The sequence below is a fragment of the Tursiops truncatus genome, chromosome 5 (assembly GCF_011762595.2).
Source record: "Tursiops truncatus isolate mTurTru1 chromosome 5, mTurTru1.mat.Y, whole genome shotgun sequence".
NCBI classification, from domain to species: Eukaryota; Metazoa; Chordata; class Mammalia; order Artiodactyla; family Delphinidae; genus Tursiops; species Tursiops truncatus.
The window spans coordinates 44603192-44627951 of NC_047038.1; the positions used below are offsets into that span (position 1 = coordinate 44603192).

General features: G+C 46.4%; 1 protein-coding gene across 1 annotated transcript in view; it reads right to left on the reverse strand.

Moving 5' to 3' along the window:
- The window catches only part of FAM184B (family with sequence similarity 184 member B), a 115463-nt gene that overhangs the window by 7392 nt on the left and 83311 nt on the right, over positions 1 to 24760 (reverse strand). Inside the window, exons 9-14 of the mRNA XM_033856397.2 lie at positions 17573 to 17702; positions 16578 to 16769; positions 9370 to 9523; positions 6275 to 6438; positions 3266 to 3444; positions 1473 to 1619 (exon numbers count right to left, since the gene is read on the reverse strand). Of these exons, the coding sequence (XP_033712288.2) occupies positions 1473 to 1619; positions 3266 to 3444; positions 6275 to 6438; positions 9370 to 9523; positions 16578 to 16769; positions 17573 to 17702 (966 nt within the window). The remainder of the gene's footprint in view (positions 1 to 1472; positions 1620 to 3265; positions 3445 to 6274; positions 6439 to 9369; positions 9524 to 16577; positions 16770 to 17572; positions 17703 to 24760) is intronic.

Genomic DNA, 24760 nt, shown 5'->3' on the forward strand with positions numbered 1-24760 from the left:
TAGCTATGTAATCTTGGGCATTTTGCCCGTGAGACTCAGTTCCTTCTTTAATATGGGTGTGAAACTGGGTGGTTGTGAGGATTCAGTGAGATCATGCATGCCCAGCACGTGCTAAGAACCCATTAGATGGTAGCTGGTAAAACCTTCCACTCCAGATTCTGGATGATCTGCTTTGTATTGGAGCCAGTGGAGGACAGTTTTTAAAAGCACAAGTTAAGGGTCAGACAGGCGACGTTTAAATTTACTTAGTGCTGCTTGCCCTGATCTCCCTGTCACTAACCCCGACCTCCCAGTCTCTTCTCCTCTCAGCAGTCAGAAGTGACCCTGTTAAAAGGTATCTCAGACCGTGTCAGTCATGCTCAAAGCCTTACAAGGGCTTCCCAGTGCACTCCATCCGAATACACCCAAACCCCTTCCTGCTCAGTGCAGCATCTCCTCCACCCCTCCCAGCTACCTTGCCAACCTCAGTTCCTATCATCACTCTCTCACTCATTCCACTTAAGCTTTCTGGCTGTTTGGTCTTGGGAGGCGGGCCCCAGGGCCCTTGCACTTGCTGTTCGGGCTGCTTGGAATGCTTTTTGTTCAGATGGCTCTCTCATTTCCTCTCCTCTTTCTGCTTAAATGTCACCTCCTTGCCCACCCTTGGCATTCTAGACACTGATCCTGTTTTCTTTCTAGTACCTTCAGGTACTTTCATTACCTGATATGAAGTTAAATATTTGTTTGCTTATTTCTTTGTCAGAATCCCCATCTAGAATTTGTGAGCGCTATGAGAGCACAGTCTTTGTGTTATTCCCATTGTAACTCCAGAGCCTAAAACAGTGCAAGGCACACAGTAGGCCCTTAACAAATATTTGCTGAATGAATAAATGAATGCTTGCACGAGGGGCCCTTGCTTTCTTAATCAGTCCTTGGGAATAATGGTTTCCACCCTGAAGAACTGATGTGAAGATTAAATGAGATGGTGCACATTAGAAGGTGGAAATGCTCAAAAAAAAGTAGCCCTGATCTTCTTCTGTGTGTGAGGGTCAAACCATGCTCATTCCTCACAGATTCCCAGTACCCTGCACAAGACAGGAATGCAGTCTCATAAAAAGACGGGTGGCCAACCATCCCAGTTTGCCTGGAACTGAGGCGCTTCTGGAACTCGGGACTTCTAGTTTTAAAACTAGGAGAGGGCTTCCCTGGTGGCACGGTGGTTGAGAGTCCGCCTGCCGATGCAGGGGATGCGGGTTTGTGCCCCGGTCTGGGAGGATCCCACATGCTGCGGAGCGGCTGGACCCGTGAGCCATGGCCGCTGAGCCTGCGCGCCCGCCTGTGCTCCGCAGCGGGAGAGGCCACGACAGTGAGAGGCCCGCATACCGCAAACAAAAAAAAAACTAGGAGAGTCCTGGGGACACTAGGATGAGGTCCCCCTAATGAAACGGTACATCTACTAGTCCCTTCCAACCTGGGGCCAAGTCCTCACTTACTCGGTTTCCAGGGCAGCCAGCCGGGCCTGGAGCTGCGCTTGAGCGCTGCTGAAATCGGCCACCATGGCCTGCATCTCCTTCCGGTGTTCCTGGCGTAGCATCTCCACCTCCCGGGCCCGCTGGGCTTGCTGATCCTCTTCCAGCAGCCTGTGGGGCGGGGTGGAAGCACAGCTGGGCTTGTCCAGGCTCTAGGGACTGAACCTCTAGGGCACTGGAGTTTCTCCCCACTCTGCTGGGTGGCCTGCAGAATCTAAGGTCAGGACACAGTGGGAAGGAGATCCGGGGTCTCTGCGTTGTGGGGTCCAGCTTGTGGAACCTCTTCTCAGTACCTTCCACCCCAGCATTCCATGAAGGAGAAACCTGAGCACAAAGGGCAGCCTTCTGGGGGAAGGGGTGGAGGAGAGCTCAGGAGAGGAGTCCCAGAAAGCACTCCTTTCACTTGGGGGAGGTGCGTAGGCCTGGAGGCTGAGATTCTGTATCGGAATTACCAAACGTTGTGGACTCTGAGAGCTGGGAGACCAGCGGTCCAGGGTGGGGAGGCAGGATGGGAGAGGGATTAGGAGAACACTGTTTAGAGCCAGGCTGCCTGCGTCCCTCCGCGGCCTCCCCCATCACTTCCTAGCTGCGTGACTTTGCGCGAGCTACGCTCTGCTCAGTTTCTCCATCTGACAACAGTGGCTACCCTACAGGGTTATTGAAAGGATGAACTATGTTAATTCATGTCCAGAACAGCCCGTGGCACAAAGCGTATGTTCGACCATCAGCTATCACTTTTCTTAACCTTGGGGTGGGGCACTAAGGGATCCTCAGACCAGCCTCAGGGGGCCTGACACCTTCTGAAAGTACATGCATATTTTTGTGTGATGATATCCTTCCCCAGGAGAGGGACATCGTTTTCCTCACCTGGAGGGGGCTATAATCGGAAATGGTTAGGAGCCCCTACTCTGGTCCAGTCTCCTTATTCCAGTGTCACATGGTGAGTCTCTAACTGAATTTAAGGTGCTCCACCTTGGCCAGGTGGATTCATGGCTGTTTCTCAGATGAGCCTCAGGCCTACTTTCACGTGAACTTTACGCCAGGGACTGGAACATTCAAACTCTGGGATGAAATGGACAAATGCCTTCAAAGATACAAACTACCAAAGCTCACTCAGGAAGAAACAGATAACTTGAAAAGCCCTATATCTATTAATGAAATTAAAGTTGTAGTTATAAACTTTCCAGCCAGGGAAAAAAAGGCCATGAATTCAGGACTTGATAAAGGGCTATCCAGCCTGGACAAGGAAATCAGAGTTGCCACCACCACTTACCGAGTACCAGGGTCAGTGCTAAGCATCTTCCTATACATTTCACTGCATTCTACAACAGCCCTGAGAAGGGGTGGTGTTTTCTACTTTTTACAGGTAAGGGCAGGGTCTTGGAGAGATTCGCAGACTCGCCCAAGGTCACACAGCTAGTTAAGAGCAAACAGAACTGTCTTAACTATTCCACTGCACTGACTCCCTAAGGCTAGTTTTGAGGATACTTTTGGCATCGTTAAGTTTGATTCCATAGATTCTCTGATCTGTAGGGAAACGGTACCCCTCCCCCCCATTTCAGGGCTAACCCTAGGCGTTTCGAGATCTAGAATTCCTAGACCACTGATACTTTCCATGGGTCAAAGAAGTAACATCAGTGAAGTGCTGGCGTACTTGGGAGACCTTTCTTTGGGAAGATGCCAAGGGTGCAACCCAATCCTAGATCCCAGAGGCTCGCCAGGGGGCAAAGGAGAGAAGCACCGACCCGCAGACCTACCTGCGCTGGTCGCGGAGCTGCAGCGTCTCCTGCCGCTGCTGTTCCACCTCGGCCCGCAGCCGCCGCACTGTTTCGTGGAGCTGCGAGTTCTCCTCCCAGAGGCCGCATCCCTCGCTGGGCTTCTGCTCGGCGGCGCCCTTGCTCGTCGGGGAGCCCGCCTGGCCCGCACCGCCCCCCTCCTAGGGAGAAAGCAGCCAGAAGAGCCGTTTGCAGGAGGCGCAATGGCAGACAAGGGCCAGAGATGTGCCGCGGCAAAGACCCCAGCCTGGAACCCAAATCGGGCTCCTGATTCAGGAGCTCACGTCTAGTCTCTTAAAGTTTTCTGCTTTGAGAGTTGGCCAAATGTGGGCCTCAAAAAGTCTAATAATGCTGGTGAGCCAAGAATGTGGCTTAAATTAAAACAAGCCCAACACTGCACCTGTGTGGAGTGGGGGGGAGGGGGTAGGATGTCTCTGAGCTGCTTCTTGTTAGGACACTAATTCACTAATTACCCCCCAAAGGTCTCATTCCCAAATTCCATCATATTGGTGGTTAGGGCTTCAACATGTGAATTTGGGGCGAAACCACACAGGGCAGAGGAAGGGGAGAGTGAATGTTTGCTGAACAATAACAATCTGTCACATCACCTCACAGGATTCTGATACAGCGGGTCTGGGTACATCCCAGCCCTGTGTCTTTTGAAAAAGCTTCCCAGGTGACTCTAAGGCCACCACAGTTGTAATCCACTGCCCCGCACTTGCCCCTGCCCGTCTCTTTACCTAGGGTGCCTTCCACACCCAACCATTCCTGCCTTGGTGATGCCTTCTCAACCCCTCAGGGGAGAGGCGACAAGCTTTCTCTTCTCTGAGGGCTAGAGCCTCTCCGTGTGGAGGCTATAATGAAGTGCACTGGTTTGTTGAAATGCCGGTTTCCTCCACCAGACCAGCAGCTGTTCCGGGAAGGAGCCATCTCCTCTTCATCTTCCCAATCCTATAGCACCTAGCACAGTGGCTGGGATTCAGCAGGTGCCAAATGAATGCTTGCTGCGAAATAATGCTTGAATGTCAGTGGTTCCGACAGAAATACAAAGACTGATATCCACCATTAAATGGGGTCAGGGTTAATCCCCGATTAGTGAATGTAGCAGTTTTCAAGTCCATGCAAACATGCCTGAAGGTTTGTGCATCTGTTCCTTCCAAAGACTGGACAGCATTGCACAGGGAGCATGTGTGGCCTAGACCCTGTACCTCTTGCTTCCAGCCCTGGGGTTTGCATAGTGTGGGATGCCCATGGGCACCACCTGGCACTCACACCTGCACGACCTGAAGAGCCTGGTTAAAGTCCTGTGGGACCTCCCTTGACTAGTGGGAGAGAGAAGCTGCTGGATAAGTGCATCCCCCTCTGTACTTGGCTGCGACAGATCTGAGAATTATTTCATGGGGCTCCTCAGAAGATCCCAGTGGATGCAACACCACTTACCTGCAGTGGTGGCCACGCTGGGAATGCATCCCGACATTGCACCCCCCTTTCACTCCTGCTGCCTGGGGCTATTACTTCTTGTGGATATACTTCTTCTCTGTGTGGGATATCACCCAGGGCCTTGCTGTTCCTCCCGGAGGGTTCAGAGCTTCCCTCCAGTGAGGTGTAGGCGAGGATTGGATGTGGATGACCAGGTACTGTCTCATCTACCCAGCCCGGGTCTCTATCCATAGCCCTCAGGCAAGTCTGTCATTCATTGCAGAGGGCCCAATAGTGGGCCCTCCAGCCACCAGCTGTCACCATCCCACACTCCCCCTATCTCCTTCCACAGGTCCAGGTGTCCTCCACCAACCTAGAACATTTAATGGATCATATTCTGTTTTCCCTCTGCTAGACTTTACCAACCGAGCTGAATTCATCGTGATACATCATTTGTTAATAATTCTCATTAAACACAGAAATCATCTTCAGGTTCTCAGTACCAGCAAAATCTGGAATGAACCATCCCCATGTTCCTGCGATCTTCAGCAGGGCTGGGACACCAACTAATCGTGGCCGTCTGCACACCCTGGTGGAGACTCTGCTGTGTGCAGAGCTGTGTGCCGAGCACTGGGGGTGGGGCTGGGGGATGAGATGAAGCAGACATGGCTTGTTCTCAAAGGATGCCTAGTCCAGGCAAGGAAACAAGGGCATCCATGAAGCGACGGGTCTCCAACAGGACAGGCAGGAGAGGCGGGTGCCAGCTGAGCTATTGCAACAGGAAGTGCTCCAGGAGCCCAGAGGGTAGAGAGGTCACGGGTGTGGAGGGGAGGCCTGTAGCATGGAGGGATCGACTGGGCACTGAAGGATCAGCTGGGCACTGGAGAGGGAGGAAGGGGTCCCAGGCAGGGGGCAGGGCATATGCAAAGGCAGTGAGGCAGGATGCAGAGCCTGCGTTTAGAGCAGAGGGGGATATGCAGCCAGTGGGTAAAGGCTTTTCAATGCCAGACTGACCATTGGGAGCTTATTCTCATAGCAGTGGGGAGCCACTGAAGGCTTTACACAGATGCACTTTAGATGAATACCTGAAGCCGTATGTGGTGGGCTAGGGAGAGATGCCTGGGTTGTTAGGAGGTCCCTGTGCTACCCAGCAAGGTAGGAATTATGGAGGGCAAGGAGGGGGATGATGGGCCGAGTCTGACCAGAAAGTTCAAGGAGAGTCAGCACTGACCTTTGGTGACAAGCTCACCTGTCCTCACAGGAACAGGGAGGTCTAGACAGGGAGTCTGTCTGGGGAGGTGTTCTGAGAAACTCTCTGCAGGTCTACAGGACGGACCCTGTCTGGCACCAACACCCTGAGATCCCACTGCATCTGCATTTAAAATAACACGCTGCACTTAAAACTTGTTTTTGCTTTCCAAAGATGGGAGCCTGCAGGCTCATCGTGTCCCCTCCAGGCCTGTGGAAAGAGAGGGTCTTTCCCCCTTCAGACAGGGGGTGACCGAGCACCCAGAGCCTCTCCCTGACACTGCTCCAAGAAAGGTGTGGCATGGGCAGGGCAGGGGTGCTGACCTCTGCAGTGCTGGCACAGTCCTCGACATCCCCTGGACACTGGCTGACGGCCTGTCGCTTGCCCACACTGCCCGGGGCCCTCAGCTCAGCCTGCAGCGCTTCCAAGTCCTTCTGATGCTCAGAGCAGGCAGCCCGCTGCTCCGCCAGCTCCTGCCTCAGGGCCTCTGCAAAAGGAAGAGCATCGGAAAGTCAGGAGCACGGTGAGGCCAAAGTCTCTTCTGCAGGGACCACAGTCTCTGGGGTGGGCTGCAGTGGGGAGCTGCTGCAGGCGCTGGTTCGAGTTCCCCAAACTTACTTACGTATTTCAAGAGAACAGTAACAACAATACCATGTATAGAGCACTAAATGTGCTAAACCCTTGAAAACTGTTCTCAGTTAAGCCCTACTACCATCCTATCCAGTATTAGCCCTCCTATTTTATGAAGAGGGAACAGAGCCTCAGAGAAGCTGAGTAAGTAGTCCAGAGCCACCCTGCTAATAAGCGGTAGAGTCAGGATTCAACACTTTCCGTGGTTCTTCTTCCCTTGGGACCATCTGCTTCGCCATTGCTGGTTAGTTAGGATGGGTGGTGGGTCAGGGTGGGACAGCCTGGGTCCAGAGCTGAACCCCGAGGCAACACCTGGCCTCAGCACCAAGTCAGAAAACTAAGAAGAACAGGGAATTAGCAAATGACCCAGTGGCCTCTTCTGGGGGTGCGGGTCTCAAATCGGAAATGTTGATATTTGTGCCAATACTTAAGGAGACAAAACATTCACAGGTTCTACTTCTCATGGATGTAAGGTCCCAGCTGGATTGTGAAGGTGGGAGATGGCATGTCATCCCAACAGGATCATGATTAAAACCAGAATCATTCAGGAGAAATGTACATGCCCTCCTTAACTCAGGGACCAGTACAGCCAGAAACTCGAATTTCTCCTCTGAGGTTAGTAGGTGATTTCTGATAGTGTAACGCTTACCAGCATGATCAAAAGGCAAAGAAAACAATCATTTCAAAAAGAATATTCTCTGATGGAGTAGACACTATTCAGTGAGCTATTAATTAATTAATTAATTTATTTTTTGGCTGCGTTGGGTCTTTGTTGCTGTGCGCGGGCTTTCTCTGGTTGCGGCGAGTGGGGGCTACCCTTTGTTGCCACGTGCGGGGTTTTCATTGCGGTGGCTTCTCTTGTTGCGGAGCATGGGCTCTAGGCGCGCGGGCTGCAGTAGTTGTGGCTCACAGGCCCTAGAGCGCAGGCTCAGTAGCTGTGGCGCGCGGGCTTAGGTGCTCCGCGGCATGTGGGATCTTCCCGGACCAGGGCTCAAACCTGTGTCACCTGCATTGGCAGGCGGTTTCTTAACCACTGCGCCACCATGGAAGTCCGAGCTATTAAATTTTAAAGAGAAGATGATTTTCAAGTGCTAGTAAACTTGATACTTTATTTTCTATTATGGACTTCTGAGACCATATTTTAGTTATTGCAAATTACTTTTGAAACATTGTTCCAATAATCCTAGAGGCCATAAGATACCCAGTACAGGCTGTAGTACAAAGCAAATGCTCAACATATATTTGTAAAACAATTAAATGATGTTTAGAGTGAAAATTAATGATATTGTGAAAGCGTATCAGTTGTAAAAGATTTCCCATAAGTTTACTAAGGTTCTCTGAAAAGGACAGTATTTAAACACATAGAAAAGTTTAATGTATTCTGATGCTTCATACCAGTGAAGCCCGCGTTTCCTTTAGATGCTGCTAACTTTAGCATTTCCCACGCGGCCGCCTCATTCCAGGGTAGCTGCTAACTAGGAAATCTGTGGGACTCTCTCTCTCTCTCTCTCCTTCATCCAGAAACGTGCAGAGCTGACGTGATGACATGCAGTGAACAGGACATACTGTATAATGAAAACTCAACCAAGCAGCAGGTAGAACTTATTCACTTATGGAGGTAAAGAAAATGCTTTTCCCAGAATTCTCTTAAGGAGAGCCCTGTCTGGGATTGAAGAAATATTTTAAAAGGTCAATATGGGGCTTCCCTGGTGGCGCAGTGGTTGAGAGTCCGCCTGCTGATGCAGGGGACGCGGGTTCGTGTCCCAGTCCGGGAGGATCTCACATGCCGCGGAGCGGCTGGGCCCGTGAGCCATGGCCGCTGAGCCTGCGCGTCCGGAGCTCCGCAATGGGAGAGGCCACAGCAGTGAGAGGCCCGCGTACCGCAAAAAAAAAAAAAAAAAAAAAAAAGGTCAATATGGTCTTGAATGCTAGGCATGAAATAAGGAGGGCATTGGTCTTGCTCTTAAGAGTGAAAAAGAAGATGAGAGTAAAAGAGAAAATGAGGGAGAGAGATGATCTACAAAAATGGAGAGAGGCCCTTGGAGTCAGCCGTGCAAAGTTGGAATATTCAACAATAATGACAGTGAACATTTACATAGCATTTACCATGTACCAGGCTCTATTCTTCCCATGTATATACTCACATAATTCTAATAACAGCCCAATGAGGTGGATACTATTATTATTCCCATTTTACAGATGAGCAACTGCATCACAGAGCAGTTAAGTAACTCGCCTGAGGTCACACAGCTAGTGAGCACTGGAGTCAGACTTCAAGCCCAGACAATTTAGCTCTGGAGCTCTTTACTGCCTCTGGAAACTTCTAGAATGCTTTGTGTGACAGGTTTTTGCTGTAGAAACTGAAGAGGAGGTGAGTTTCATGCTGGGGATAATGTGGGGACAGGGAACAGCAAGGAGCCTGGGGGCCTAAGTCCCCAAATTTGCAGAAATCTTCAGAAATGAGCGTTTGAGGTTATCTCAGGAAACTCTCACGAAGGCTCAGAGATCTGGCTTATGTTCATCAATGACGATGATATTATCTGCACTCACTGGGCTCATGCTATATGCTAAGCATTTTATATTTAATATCTCATCAAATCCATACAATGCTTCTATGATGGAAGGACAAGTGTAACTCCACTTTATAGAAAAGGAAAATGAGGCTGAGGGCAACCTGTCCCACATCTCACATCTTGTTGGTGTCAGAGCCGGGAGAGTCACCCCGGCCCCTACCCCTGGGCCCCCTGCTGCCCCTGGTTTCCGCATTTGAACCCTGCTAGCCGCGTACCTAGCAACAGCGCCTGCTGAGCCTGCATCCTCTCCAGCTCTCCCTGGAGCTCTTGCTGGGCCTTCTCCTCCAAGGCCTGTAGCTCTAGCCGGTGCGCCTGGTGCTGGATCTGGAGGCTGCGGCTGGATTCCTTCTTCAAGCGCTCCTCTGTGGCCTGTGGGCAAAAGTGGGAGGAAGCAGGCATGGAAGTGGGCACAGAAGGGAGACCTGTCCCTTTTGCCTAGCTCCTCCTCTGTGCTGGGGCCCCCGCCCTGAGCACTCACCACTCCCTGATGGAGAGCTTATCAGGCTACAGCGAATGCTCCCCTGCCCATCTGGAATGACAGTGATGGTCTGGCCATAGCAGCCATTTTGTGCTGTGTGAACCTAACCCCTGTTCACAGCTGACTGGACCAGAGTGGACACCTGATCCAAGCTGGGTCAATCGTTGGGAATTTGGTGTTAGGAGGAAGAGAGCAGGAAAGAGACAGACAGACACTGGCTATAGGAAAAGCACGAAAACACGTTCTCCCCTATAGGGCCCTTAGAAGGGACACAGCCCTGCCAACACCTTGATTTTAGGATTTCTGACCTCCGGCTTCCAGAACTGTCAGATAATAAATTTGTGCTGTGTTCGGCCACCAAGTTTGTGGTAATTTTGCTACAGCAGCAGTAAGAAACTAATAGTTTCTCTTTTCTTGGCAACAGAGAGTTCCAGTATCACATACCACTTTTCAGGTGAGGAAACTGAGGCTGGGAGGGATGAATTAGCTTTCCCAAGGTCACACAGAAAAGATGCAGGATCAGGAGGAAAGAAGCTCAGAAAGGTGAAGCGCCATGACTGAAGACAGGTAGTGGCGGGGGCAGGAGTGTGACCCATGGGCGGCGGCGTCCAGGGCCCAAGCCCTACCCGCTCCCTCATGCAGCCCCTGGGAACAATGAGAAATAGGACTGCAGCAAATGCATGAGGCTCCCATTAGGGGTGAGCAGGCAAGGCAGCTACCTGAAGACCGAAGCGTCTTTGCTTTGCTGCTCCCCAGCAAATGGGGAAAAACGGTCTTACTCCTCTCATGGGAAACTCAGTCATCCCCTGTTGAGTTTAATAAGACAGAAAAGTCTTGCACTTTTCAAACTCTCCGATACTCTCCTCCTCTTGCACTTGCTGCAAGGCTCAGAGAACTCCAACTGGTGAGCTTTTTATCACTCGGGGAATGTGAATGGAGAGATTGAAGCAAAGGTTTGTAAAAGATGGAGCCAAACTCTCTCACTCTGACCCGGCATCTTCAGATCAGCCCTGCCTGCCTTCCGGCTCAGAAGCCCTTGGCAGTGAAGACCATGCAGGGTTTAGCTGCCAGATTTTATATCAAGTCAGACACTCATCCCTGGCAAATTGCTCTAGCCTCTTGTTTGCCTTGCTCTTGTTGTGGCTGGTTTAGGGCCTCCTAAGCGGCCTGACTTCACCCCCAACTCTCCATGTTCCATCCTATATAAAGTCTCCTTCCCCTGTGCTCCCAAAATACCATGCGCGGCCATCTCATGGCTCCAATTTACTGAATTACAGCAACCTGTTTGAGTGGCTGCCTTTCCCCTTAGAGGTGAGCTCTTTATGGGCAGACTGTATTAATCATCTTCGTATTTCCCGAGTTCAGCACGATGGTAGCTCAAGGTAAATGCTCAATAAATGAGCATGAGTAAGAAGAGTGGATCTTCTTAAAATTGAGCTCTTCTATGGACTGAATGTTTGTGTCCCCCCACCCCCAAAATTCATATGTTGAAACCTATTCCCCAATGTGATGGAATTAGGAGGTGGGGCCTCTGGGAGGTGCTTAGGTCATGATGGTGGAGCCCTCGTGAATGGGATTAGTGCCCTTATACAAGAGACCTCAGAGAGAGCTCCCTTCCTCTTCTGCCATGTAAGGTTATAGTGAGAAGATGGCCATCTATGAGCCAGGAAGCAGGCTCTCAACACACCCCATATCTGTCCGAGTCTGAGACTTGGACTTCCAGCCTCCAGAACTGTGGGAAGTAAATTTCTGTTGTTTATAAGCCACTCAGCCTGTGGTATTCTGTTAGAGCAGCCTGAACAGACTAAGACAAGCTCTTATTCAGTCATGTACTGTTCTAAGCACTTTACGTGGATTATCTCTTTTGACGCTCTCAGTGGTCCTATATGGTACATACTATTAGCCATCATTTTATGAATGAGGAACCTGAGGCACAAGGAAGCCTAAGCTCTCTTTCCTCTTAAGTGGCAGACCCAGGATTTGAACCCAGGCATCCCACTCTTAATCACTATCCTGTGTTAGGAATGACCAGATGTCTGCCATCTCCAACGAGAACTGCAACCTGTCTCTTTTGTCTCATTCTGGAACCATCCCATGAAGACTGGAGCCAGCAATAAAGACCCCGTGAATCTGGTTCCAGGGTGACCAGGGACTGGGGCTTAGAACCACAGGGTCCCCCCAATGGGCAGAGCACCCTCCCCCTCTCCCACCACCAGATCTTCCTTCCTCCAATCAGTTGGAGGCCCTGGGACACCTCCCTTGCAGGTGGGCCAGCCCTCTGTGCTTCCTCTGCCTCCTGCAGGGGATTGAGGCCTAAAGCCTGGAGGGGTAAAGCTCAGGCCAACGCAAAGGCTGGCATGACCCAGCAGCAAATAACCTGGGAATCTCGGCAGCCTGAGCCCTTATAGATTGCAAGCCAACCTGGAAAAAGATTTAAGAGAATAAAGGAAGAAAAGGAACTCACAAATTTTATAAATTTATTTATTTATTTATTTTTGGCTGCATTGGGTCTCCATTGCTGCGCGTGGGCTTTCTCTAGTTGTGGCGAGCGGGGGCTCCTCTTCATTGCCGTGCGCGGACTTCTCACTGCGGTGGCTTCTCTTGTTGCGGAGCATGGGCTCTAGGCACGTGGGCTTCAGTAGTTGTGGCGCATGGGCTTAGTTGCTCTGCAGTATGTGGGAACTTCTTGGACCAGGGCTTGAACCCGTGTCCCCTGCATTGGCAGGCGGATTCTTAACCCCTGTGCTACCAGGGAAGTCCCAGAACTCACAAATTTTGAACACCTACTAAGTGCCAAGCAGTCCACATTGCATGATCTCATTTCTTTTTTCTTTTCTTTTTTTAAAAAGCCTATTTTATATTTTTATTGGGGCAATACATGCACATAGTATAAAGAATCAAATAATATTTTCAAAAAAGGAAAACCAGCACCTCTTAGCCCTCTTTCTTCCTCCTTCTGCATCCTGCCCACTGGAGGCAGCCACTGGCAACTCCTGTAGTTCTTTCTTCTGATATTTACCGCCATTAACAAGATAGTACCTTCCTACTGCCTTTTTTTTTTTTTTTTTTTTGCGGTATGTGGGCCTCTCACTGTTGTGGCCTCTCCCGTAGCGGAGCACAGGCTCTGGACGTGCAGGCTGAGCGGCCATGGCTCACGGGCCCAGCCGCTCCGCAGCATGTGGGATCCTCCCGGACCGGAGCACGAACCCACGTCCCCTGCATTGGCAGGCGGACTCTCAACCACTGCGCCACCAGGGAAGCCCCGCTCTATCTTGATTATTTTAGAAATTATGAATTGTCTTCCCATTATGGTGGATGAGGATTTTGGTCTCATACATTCTTCCCCTTCCATTCCTTATATACAGTTATCTTGCTTTTTTAAATACAGTAAAATATATTCAGTATTTATCCTTCTTGTAAGTACCATTTACTGCTGAGCTAAATGAACTATAATTATTAAAATCTACCTTATACATAGTTTTGTTTTTCCTTGCATTAATAACTACTGCATTTTTAATTTGCTTAGTTTTCTTTGGATATTTGGCTAAGTCTTCCTACAACCTCTAAAAGCTTTGTAAAATACTTTCACTACAATCTTTCACATGGCCAAATCGGTCAGAGAAACCATCAGGTCTATTTTTCCTCGGAGGCATCTCTTCAAGAGCCCTCAGTCATCAAGCTCCAGTCTAGACTGAGTTGTTCCCTCAGCCAGTGGCATAGCTGGGCTCCTAAAACCTTCCTTCTCCTGTATTGGATTCTCTGTAGCCTAGATCCCTTTTCTTTCCTCTTTCTTGATTTGCTTCCTTGTTTTGGTGGGATATTCTTCAAGGAACTTTCTAAGGAAAAGTGTACGGAAGATGTATGGGTCCAACAGGAGACAGAAACCACACAGTAATTTAAACAAGGGAAACTGAACCTAAAGAACTATTAAGCTCTGATAGGAGAGTAACTGTAGAGATGCAAAGAGAACTCTGAAGGGTATCCTGAGGCTGAGGGAGAGCATTCAAGAAAGGGAAAGCTTGGAAGGGGGAGCCCTTCCCCAGCCTGGGATCCAGACCTTGTTGGAGAAGGTGTGGTGGCAGCTTACGGATGGAGATCACCAGGTTGCCCAGGCCAGAGTCAAGCAGGAGTAACCCTCCACAGTGCTGGTGAGCCACAGATGGGCAGGTGCCCAGAGGGCACGGGGGCACCAATGCAGGCATGAGGGCCAGAGGGAACAGTGTTTGCCTTGGGAGCGTTGCAAGAAACAAAGTTCTGGGGTGCAGGCAACAGCAGCCAACAGGCAGCAGCCCAGAAAGAGTCAGGGTGTGCAGGTGTGAGGATGGAGTCTGTGGTGTCCACATCGGGAGGCCACAGGATGGTAGTCACTGGGCCTGGACCAGGGCTACGAGATCACCGTGAAGTCACTGGGGGAGTATCACCCGATGTCCTCACACACCCAGAGCTCTGTTCAACTGTGCAACAGAAGCCAGAAACAGAGCAAAAATGCAACTGCCGGAACCAGGAAGAGAAGCCTCCTTCTTCCTGCAAGGTGCCTCCAGCGCCTTCTACTGACAAAGCTTAACACTGTGCTCTCTGTAAAGGAGGAGAAATGCTTAAAGAATCCAGATCATTATTGCAAGCAGGCATCAAGAGCTGAGAGGCATAAACTGATAACAGAAGGTAAATGTCCTAATATTTCATTTGTCTGATATATTTTTATTCAATTTTCACTCTTGCTAATGGTTTTAATTGAATTTCTCAAAATTGCTTCATGATCTTCTTGCTTCCCTGTTGCTGTTGAGATGTCTGATGACATGTGGATTCAAGTACTTTGAGGCTGGTACCAATTTTCCTCGTTGGGAGCTTTTAGAATTTCTTCTGTTTCCTTGGTGTTCTGAAGTTTCAAGACAAGCCTGGGTCGGGTCTTTTTCATTTCCTTATAGGAATTTCATTCTGTTATTTCTTTGAAAATCTCCTCCCCTCCATGATCTCTTTCTGGAACTCCTATTTGCTAGATGTCAGCCTCCTGGATTGTGTTTCTACACTTCTGGTTCCTTCTCTCCCATCATCCATTTCTTTGTCTTTCTACTTTGCTGTCTGGAAGGTTTCTTCATTTTCTATATTTCAACTCATTTACTGATTTTTAAGTTTTCTGCTATCCTGTTTTTTATTTTAAAAGAACTCTTTCTTGCTCTAATTGCCCCCTCCTTTGCAAATAACATGTTGTCCTTGTTTCATGGATGCAAATCTAATCTCTTAATTCTGAGGATATCAATCCTCATTGAATTTTTTTTTCTGTTCCCCGCATTAGCCATTTCCTCTGAGTTCATTCTTTTCCCCTTGATAATCTTGGATTCCCACTCTCCCATTAGAGACTTCCTAGAAAGTTGAGTAATCTTCTGCTGTCTCTTCATATTTAAGAGTGGGCACTGAAGGATAATCAGAAACTCCATCTGTACCTGGGGTGGTGCAGCAGGGGGGCATCTGTTGGATGGTGAGTTCCTCTGGGGATCTCGGTTCTAGCTGCTTGTTTTCTGGAGCTGAGCAGAGAAAGCATTGCTGGGGGTGTGACAGAGGTGACTGTAGTCCACCGAATGGTTCAGTACACAGATTTTCACCTACACTTAGTCTCAGATGCAAGCCTCATCCCAGCCTCTGTGACTGGTACTTCCTAATTCAGAGTCTCTCTGGCTTAGTTTACCCAGGGATCGCTGCCCCCCACCCCAATCTCTTGTCCTTAAATAAGACAGAGGTAATTGGCTGACTGTGTTGGGTAAGCTGGGAATCTGGGCTTCTAGGTGAGTCATACCCTCCACCTCACTCTTGCCTTCTGTTTCAACTGGTGCCTCCAATTCCTGGCTTCTCTGAGTTCCACTGTCAGCTTGATTCTCGTCCTTCTCTGTCTTCAGGCACTTTGGTTGGAGCCTCTCTGCTCTGCACGGTCATATACTATGTCTCCATTTGTTTCCTGTCCTCATATATTGTGGTTCAAGGGTACAGATGTCTCCCAGCTTCATCTGAACAGAATATGCTTCTGCTGTGTGTCTTTACTGGTTTTTTAGAGCATTTCCAATAGGAAAGAATTCAGAAGTCTTTATTTTGCCACCTTAAAACCACAACTCCCACGTTTTTTCATTTAATCATCTTGACATCTCAAAGAAGTGGGTCTCAATATCCCCAATTTATAGAAGGGGAAATTAAACTTGAGGCTTTAATTCAGTGAGACCCTTGAGTACCTAGCTACTATGAGCTAGGAGAGGATTCGGTAATGGACAGGTGGAGATGGTTCCTGGCTTCAAGGGGCTTCCAGTTTGGTGAATTTGATCATACAAAGAGGGAATTAGCGTGTGAAGCCAGCCCGCTGTGTGAAGCCCGTGGTGACAGTGTGCTATCTGTAACAGTAAGAGTAGGAGCCCATCTCCTGAGACAGCAGGGAGGGAAGGCCTTCTGAGAAAGCAGAAGGTAGAGGTGACAGGTGAAAGGTGCCTGATCCTCCCTGCTGATTACACATCGCCGAGGTCATCATTTTTTCCAAGCCCTTCGGAAGGTCTATTTCTGCTGAGCTGGTCTTTCTCAACTCTGGGCTGCCCTCCTCTTTTCAGCTGCCAGGCTGAGCCTGACTCCTTAGCACACATCATGCATAACATTGCCCAAGTCATGAAAGAAAGTTGTTCTTACAATATCAAGATCATGGGCAGATGGGGAAAAGCAGTACCAGAAGCTCAAGGGACCTGAGTCTGAATCCTTGTCTTGCCACTTACTAGCTGTGTGACCCTGAGCAAGTTACTGAACCTCTCTGAGCCTCTTTCCTCATCCAGAAAGAGAATATGATAATAATGACCTCGTAAGATGACTGTGGGGACTGGAGATAATGTACATAAGGCACCTCATAAATCGCCGAGCAGGTGCTTGCACAGCAAGTGCTCGGTAGTAGTTAGTGGACGTCATCGTTAGCACCCTTACCTTGACTTCCTGGTTTTTGGCCTTCTCGAGCATGCGGAGCGCTCGCTGGTGGGCGGCCTCGAGCTGAGCTTTCGCCATCTGATTCTGCTGGACGCTCTCCTGGAGCTCGCGGTCGGAGAGCTGCTTGAGTGCCCGCAGGTCCTCCCTGTAGTTGCTGGTGCACTGCTCCAGAGCCTGCTGCATCTGCGAGACCTGCCCGCCAGAGCATCCGACCTCAGGCTGTGCCCCTCACCCCGCCTGGGATTTTCCTTAAATATAAAAGCTTTCTGAACGTCTCCGCAGCCCAGCTGAGCCTCCTCTATCCAAGGGAACTCTTAGGGGGGTAGAAGCTGCAAGCGTAAAGAATCCGGGGACAGCCAGCTCTCCTGGGGGCTCCTCAGCTAGAGCCATGGATGCCAGGGAACAGGGAAGAAGGGCTGGAACGTATGCCACCCAAGAGAAATCAAGAGACCAGAAAACCCTCCAAAGGTCTACACAGCAGCCTCCCTTGCGTGCCCCCCCGTGCCCAAATCTCACTTTCTTACAGAAGCTTTCCCTGACAACCCTATTTGGCATTATACGCACCCTCTCATCACCAGACAGCCTCCAAATCTCCTTCCTCCTGCTGTTTTTTCTTTTTCCTGAAGCCCTTAACATGTTCTAATATACTATGTGCTTTGCTTATTTCCTAGGTCTAGTATTTTTTGTCTGTATCCACCTCCTCTGCTAAAATACAAGCTCTGTAATGCAGGACTTTTGTCTGGTTTGTTCACTGACGATATCCAAGCACCTAGAAGAGTTCCTGGCTCCTAGCAGGCGCTCATGAGCCATAGCAGGTGTTGAATGAATAAATAAACAGAACCAAGAATCCCACCTCGCCCTGGACCTGGAATACCCTCCCCAGCTTGAACAAGAATCAGGCCCTGCATGCATTTCCAAGGTTGTCTGCAAGACTAAGGAAGAGGTAGGGTCTCACTCAGGATGAGGGTGCATCCCCACCACGGCTGTCCTTCTACCTGGGCTTGCAATTTGGCCTTCTGGCTCTGCCACTCCTCCTGCAGACGCTGGATTTCCGGTGCCTTCTCCTTCGGCAAAGAGCCCAGCAGAGGCTGCAGGTCACCTCCCTCCTTGAGGGGCACTTGGATCCTTTGAAGATATGGAGGCCAAAATCACAAAAGATCCCAGGCTGGAAATGACATGGTCACCCTGATAGCATCTCAGCCACTTGGGCTGGGGGGAGGGAGCTCCGATGGCGGCTAGTTGAATGAGAGACATCTCACTTGGACTTTAAAAAGCCACTTGACTACAAATTCTCAGTGCTAGTGCACTTGGGATACTGTCAAGATTCAGCTGGAATCACCCGGCATCTGTTTTAGTGGGTGCTTAATAAATGATGATTAATTGTCAAAATGACTGAGAGCTTAGAGTTACTTATATGGGGTCCCTGGGGGCTTCAAAAGAAGAGGTCTCTGTGGTCTAATTTCACAACTTTTCCTGCATATGGAAAAAAATAACAAAACAATGATGCTTTACTTGAATACAGTACTTTACACTTTTCAAAGCACACTCAAAACTTTTACTGGCGGTTCCCAGCTATAGATAGGAGGATTATAAATAGGCCTTTTTGTGTGTGTAGCAAGAACAAGAAAACGCTGGTTTAAAGCTCCAGTAGTTTCTGTATTCTAGAAGAGATGCTGACAAATATTTTTGGAGGAGACTTTCCTGTACTCAGTTCTGGGCTTTTAAACCAGCTGAGAAATTCCAATGTGATTGGTTGAGATTGTAAAGTTAAGTATTTATCCTGTTTAACAGTGCAAAAGGATGCCACATGGTGGGCATCTCTGCCAAGATTGCTGGGACTCAATGACGTTTTGCTTCCTCTGGCAAAGACATCAGGCCAGAGGACCAGAGGTTAGGGAGTTAGGGCCCTGGACTGTGAAGAAAGGCCATGATAAGGACTCTGGCTTGGCAGAGGTGAAAAGGCCCAGCAACATGGACAGAGGGGACCCTTGAAAGGAAGGGCAGGATGCTAAGGGCAGCATAGCAAAGTGGTTAAGAGCATGGACACTAGAGCCAGATTGCCCAGGTTCAAATTCCAGCTCTACTACACTGGTTATGTGACCTTGGCTGAGCTCTTCAAAGTGTCTGGGTTTCCTCTTCCATAACACGGGGTTAATAATAGTACCTTTCACACAGATTGTTATAAAGCTTAATAGAGTAAATATCTTAAAAAATGCTTAACATTATGTCTGGCACATAGTTAATAATCACATAAAAAATTAATCAAACATTTAATAAATTGAGAAGTTTTCTTTCTCTGCATCCTAATTCTCTTAGGTTATCCTCAAACTTTTGGAAGCTATGCTAAACATAACCGTATTTAAGGAACAATAAAGGGGAGATACCTTGGTCTGAGCCCTGGTTAGGAGAAGCCAGAGATGATAGACAGTGAAGCAGTCTAGAGCAAGAATGATAAGTGACACTACCAGGCTGGATGTGTGGAACAGGTAAACTTTCCCTGGGGAGGGGACCAGACTTTCTCCCAGGGCTCAGTTATTATTTTAAAAAACGTTTTATTGAGGTAAAGTTTACATTATTGAAATTATGTGTACAGTTCAATGAGTTTTGACAAATACACACAACCAAAAAAGCAACACCCCAATCAAAATATAGAACATTTTCATTACCCAAAAACTTCCCTGCACCCTCTTCCAGTCAATCCACCATCCACAGGCAGCCAACGCTTTGATTTCCATCACCATAGATTAGTTTTGCCTGATCTTAAGCATCATACAAACAGAATCACCTGGTACTACATAATGTCTCTGGAATTCAACCACATTGTTGCAAATGTCAGTAGTTCATACTTTTGGCTGCTGAGTAGTATTTCATTACATGAATACACCATGATTTGTGTATCCATTTTCCTACTGATAAACAACATTTCAGCTGTTTTCACTTCTGGATTATTATGAATAAAGCTGTTAGAAACATCCTTGTACAAATATTTTTGTGGATATATATTCCCATTTCTTTTGCTTAAATACCTAGAATTGGAATTGCTGGTAGGTATATGCTTAATTTTTTAGGAAACTATCAAATGGTTTTCCAAAGTGGTTGTACCATTTCACACTCCCAGGAGCAATGCATGAGAGTTCCAATCACTCTACATCATTGCCAACATTTTGTGCTGTCAGTCTTTTAATTTTAGCCATTCTGGTAGGTGGGAAATGGTATTTCCTTTTGGCTTTAAGTTGCACTTCACTAATGACTAATGATGTTGAGTACGTATTCATGTGCTTATGGGCCATTCATATATCTTTTTTATGGAAGTGTCTATTCAAACATTTTGTCCATTTAAAAAATATGCTTGTCTTTTTATTGTTGATTTATAGGTCTGTGGCTTGTCTATTCATTTTCTCACTGGCATTTTTTTAATGAGCATACATTTTAATTTTGATGAAGACCAATTTATCAATTGTTTTTGATGATTAGTATTTTCATGTCCTAAGAAATCATTTCCTACCCCAAATTTTCAAAGATATTTTCCTATGTATTATAGTTTTAACCTTATGTTTAGATCTAAGGAACATCTCAAATTAATTTTTATGCATGGGGTGAGGTAGAGGTTGAAGTTCATTTCTTCTCATATGTTTATCCAGTTCCAACACCATTCGTTGAAAAACTTTTCCTCTCCCTATTAAATTGCCTCAGCACCTTTAAGAAAAATTAATCTAACATCTTTGTGCAGGTCTATTTCCAGAACCTTCATTGCTTTTCATTGATCTATTTGTCTATCTATATACTGCTACCATACAGTCTTTATTACTCTTCATAATGTCTTCAAATCAGGAAAGCCTGAGTCCTCCAGCTATGTTCTTCAAGATTCTTCTTTTATCTAGGTCCTTTGCTTTTCCATATCAATATTCAGAACAGCTTATTTATTCCTACAAATAGGGCTATTGGGATTTTATATGGGATTGAACTGAGTCTATAGCTCAATTCAGAGTAAATTAAGATCTTAACAACATTGAATATTTCAATCATGATCATTCTGTCTATAAATAAAGATACTTTTATTCTTCCTTTCTAATTTGTAGCTCTTTTTCTTGCTTTATAGGACTGGCTAGGACCTTCATGACAATGTTAAGTAGTGAAAGCAGAATTTTTGCCTTGTTTCAAATTTTAGGAGGAACGTGTTCAACATTTCACCATTATGCATGTTTACATAGTTTATCATAGATGATCTTTTTCAGGTTGAAGAAATTCTCTTCTATTCATGGACTGAAGAGTTTTTATCACGAAAGGATGTTAAATTTTGTCGAATGCTTTTGTACGTCTATTGATATGATTCTTTTTTTAATAATTTTTTAAAAATTATTTATTTATTTTTATTTTTGGCTGCCTTGGGTCTTTGTTGCTGTGCGTGGGCTTTTCTCTAGTTGCGGCGAGCAGGGCCTACTCTTCGTTGCGGTTCATGGGCTTCTCATTGGGTGGCTTCTCTTGTTGCAGAGCATGGGCTCTAGGCATGCGGGCTTCAGTAGTTGTGGCACTCGGGCTCAGCAGTTGTGGCTCACGGGCTCTAGAGCACAGGCTCAGTAGTTGTGGTGCAAGGACTTAGTTGCTCCATAGCATGTGGGATCTTCCTGGACCAGGACTCGAACCTGTGTCCCCTGCACTGGGAGGTGGATTCTTAACCACTGCGCCACCAGGGAAGTCCCGATGTGATTCTTTTTTCCCTTTATTTTTTAATGTGATGAATTACATGATTACCATTCAAATGTTAAACCAACCACGCATTCCTGGGATAAATTCTACTTGGTCATGATGTATTATTCTTTTTATATATTGCTTGATTTTATTTTCAAACATTTTGTTGAGGATTTTGCATTCATGAAGAATATTAGTTTGTCTATATTGGTGAATGTTTTAGGTGCCTTGACAAAAGTTTATTCTGTAGTTGTTCAGCATATTGTCTATAGGTATCAATTAGATTAAGTTAGTTAAAAGTGTAGTTCAAATCTTCTATGTCCTTGCTGATATTAGTTTAATCATTCAATCAAATACTCAGAAAAGGGTGTCAAAATCTCCAAATGTGATTGAGAATTTCTCCCTTTAGTTCTCTCAGTATTTGCTTCATTATTTTTAAAGCTTTGTTATTAGGTAATACAGATTCAGGATTGTTATGTCCTCCAGGTGAATTGACCCCTTTACCCTTATGAAATATCCCATTTTAATCCCTGGTAAGACTCCCTGTTCTGAAGTCTACTGTGATATGAATATAGCCACATTAGCTTCCTTACGTTTCATATTTGCATGGTATGTCTATTCCTACCCTTTTACTTTCAATCTATCTGTGCCTGTATTAGGGCTGCCATGCAAAATACCACAGACTGGGTTGCTTAAAAAGCAGAAACTCATTTCCTCATACTTCTGAAGGCTTGAAGTCCACGATCAAGGTGTCAGCAGGTTTGGTTTCACTAAGCCTTCTTCTAAGGCTTCTATTCTTCTGAAGCTTGCAGATAGCTATCTTCCTTCACCTTGTGTCCCCATGTGATTGTCCCTCTGTTGGCATTACCAGTGTGCTAATCTCCTCTTCTTATAAGGACATATTGGGTGAGGGCCAATCTAATGACGCCATTTAACTCAATCATCTATTTAAAGCCCTATCTCTAAATACATTCACATTCTAACATATTGGGGGTTAGGGCCTCAACATATGAATTCGGGGAGTGGGGCACAATTCAGCCAATAACAGTGTCTTTATGCTTAAATATCTCTCTTGCAGACAGCATATAGTAATGTCTTATCTTTTTATCCTCTCTGGCAATCTCTTTCTTTTTACTGATGTCTTTGTTTCATTTACATAGTAATTATTGAAATGGTTGGGTTTAAATCTATATCTTCCTATTTGTTTTCTATTTGCCCAATCCTTTTTCTTATTGTTTCTCCGTTCTTCTTTTTCTATCTTCTTACCTGACAAATATTTTTTAGGATTCCATTTTAGTTCTTTTATTGGATTTATTTTAGCTCTTCTTTGTATTCATGTTTAATGTTGCTCTATGGATTACAATTTCTATCCTTAACTTATCACAGCCTACTTAGAGTTAATATTTCACCTCTTTATATAAGTCCCTTATAACACAATTCCATTAATCCCTGTTCTTTGTGCTAGTGTGGTCATATATTATTCAACTACATGCATTATGAATTCCATAATACAATGTTTTTTTTATTATTATTAAGCTGTTAGATGTCTTTTAAAGAAATTAAGGAAAAACAGTAGTTTTTTATATTTACCTATACATTTATCATTTCTGATGCTCTTTGTTTTCTCCTGTAGATCCATGTTTAAAGTTGGTGTAATTTCCTTTCAGCTCTAATAAATTCCATTGCCGTTTATCATACTGCAGCTTAGCTGGTGAAAAATTCTCTTAGCTTTTATATACCTGAAAATGTTCTATTTCAGTCTCATTTTTGAAGGATGTTTTCACAGGATTTAAAATTTGGACTTGACAGGTTTTTTTTTTTCCTTTTAGTACTTTAATGATATTGTTCCATAGTTTTCTGGCTTTCAGAAGAAAATAAGGCTGGAAAGCTGACGAGAAGTCAATTGTCATTAGTATTTATGAAAAGTCACCTGTCCCCTGTATGTAATTTGTCTTTTTTTTCTTTTTTTTTTTTTGGTACACGGGCCTCTCACTGTTGTGGCCTCTCCCATTGCGGAGCACAGGCTCCGGACGCGCAGGCTCAACGGCCATGGCTCACAGGCCTAGCCGCTCCGCGGCATGTGGGATCTTCCTGGACCGGGGCACGAACCCGTGTCCCCTGTATTGGCAGGCGGATACTGTGCCACCAGGGAAGCCCTGTAATTTGTCTTTTTAAAAAGCTGATTGCTTTAAGATTTGGGGGGGGATATATTTTTTTTCAGCAGATTTTCTGTGGTGTACCCAGGCATTGTTATCTTTGGATTTATTCTGTGGGGAGTTCACTGAGCTTCTTGAGTATGTAAATTGATGTCCCACACCAGTTTGGGGGAATTTTCAGTCATTATTTTTCCAAATATTTTTTCCTCCTCCATTTTCTTTCCTTTTTTCTCTTGGGCTCCAAATACATGCATATTAGACCATTTCATATTGTCCCACGAGTCAGGAAGAATCTCTTCATTTTTAAAAAATCTTATTTTCCCCTAATTCTCTGAACAAGACAGTTTCTACTGATCTGTCTTCAAGCCACTAACTTTTCTTTCATGGTTTTAATTTGCTGTTAAGCCCATCCAATGAGGTTTTCATTATGGATATTGTACTTTACAGTTTTAGAACTTCCGTTAGTTTCAAGGTTTTCACTTCTCTGCTGAAATTCCCTATTTGTTCACTCATTATAACAATCTTTTCCTTTATGTCCCTGAACATAGCTCATACAACTGCTTTCAAGTCCTTGTCTGCTAATTCCAATATCTAGGTCATTTTTGGCTTTATTGGCTGGTCTTTTTCTTGATTACAGGTCGCACTGTTCTGCTTCCTTCCACGTCTCATAATGTTTTCATCAAATGCTCAATATTGTGGATAATACAATGTAGGGAGTCTGTATTATGAATTCCTTTCAAAAGTGTTTAGTTTTGTTATGACAGCCAGTTAAATTACTGAAGGCTCTTTCTGATCCTTTTATGCTTGGATTTGTCTTTTTTTAGAGCAGGTATATTTCAACATTGTCCTTTGTTCTAGGGTGTGGCCCTTACCCTATAGGGTATGTTTCTTACTCCTAAAGTGTTACTTTTCTGAGGTCTCAACTAAATGCTCAGAGAGCTCAGAAAGGCTTTTTTATTCTGGCTGAGCTGAGACTCCAATGTCTGCTAGCATTGAATCTCTGGTATCTTCATTTTCCTCAGCACCATGGCAGCAGCACACTCCTAGGCCTCATGGAGTCTCATCTTGTACATGCTCACTCAAGCCCCTGGCAAGGACCTATAGAAAACTCTCATAGATTTCTGCTCTCTATCCCCCCAACATAGGATCCTCTCTTCTGGTATCCTACGTTACGAAGTCTAGCTGCTTTGGCAGCCCTGAGCCCTGACATCTGCCTGCTCAGCTCAGCTTGCCTCCAATTCTCTGCACTGTGGTTGGCACTGTCCCCAGGGAGAGAGACAGGAGCAAATGTGGGGTGATTATGGGATTCAACTCATGTCTCCCTTCTGAAGGACATGG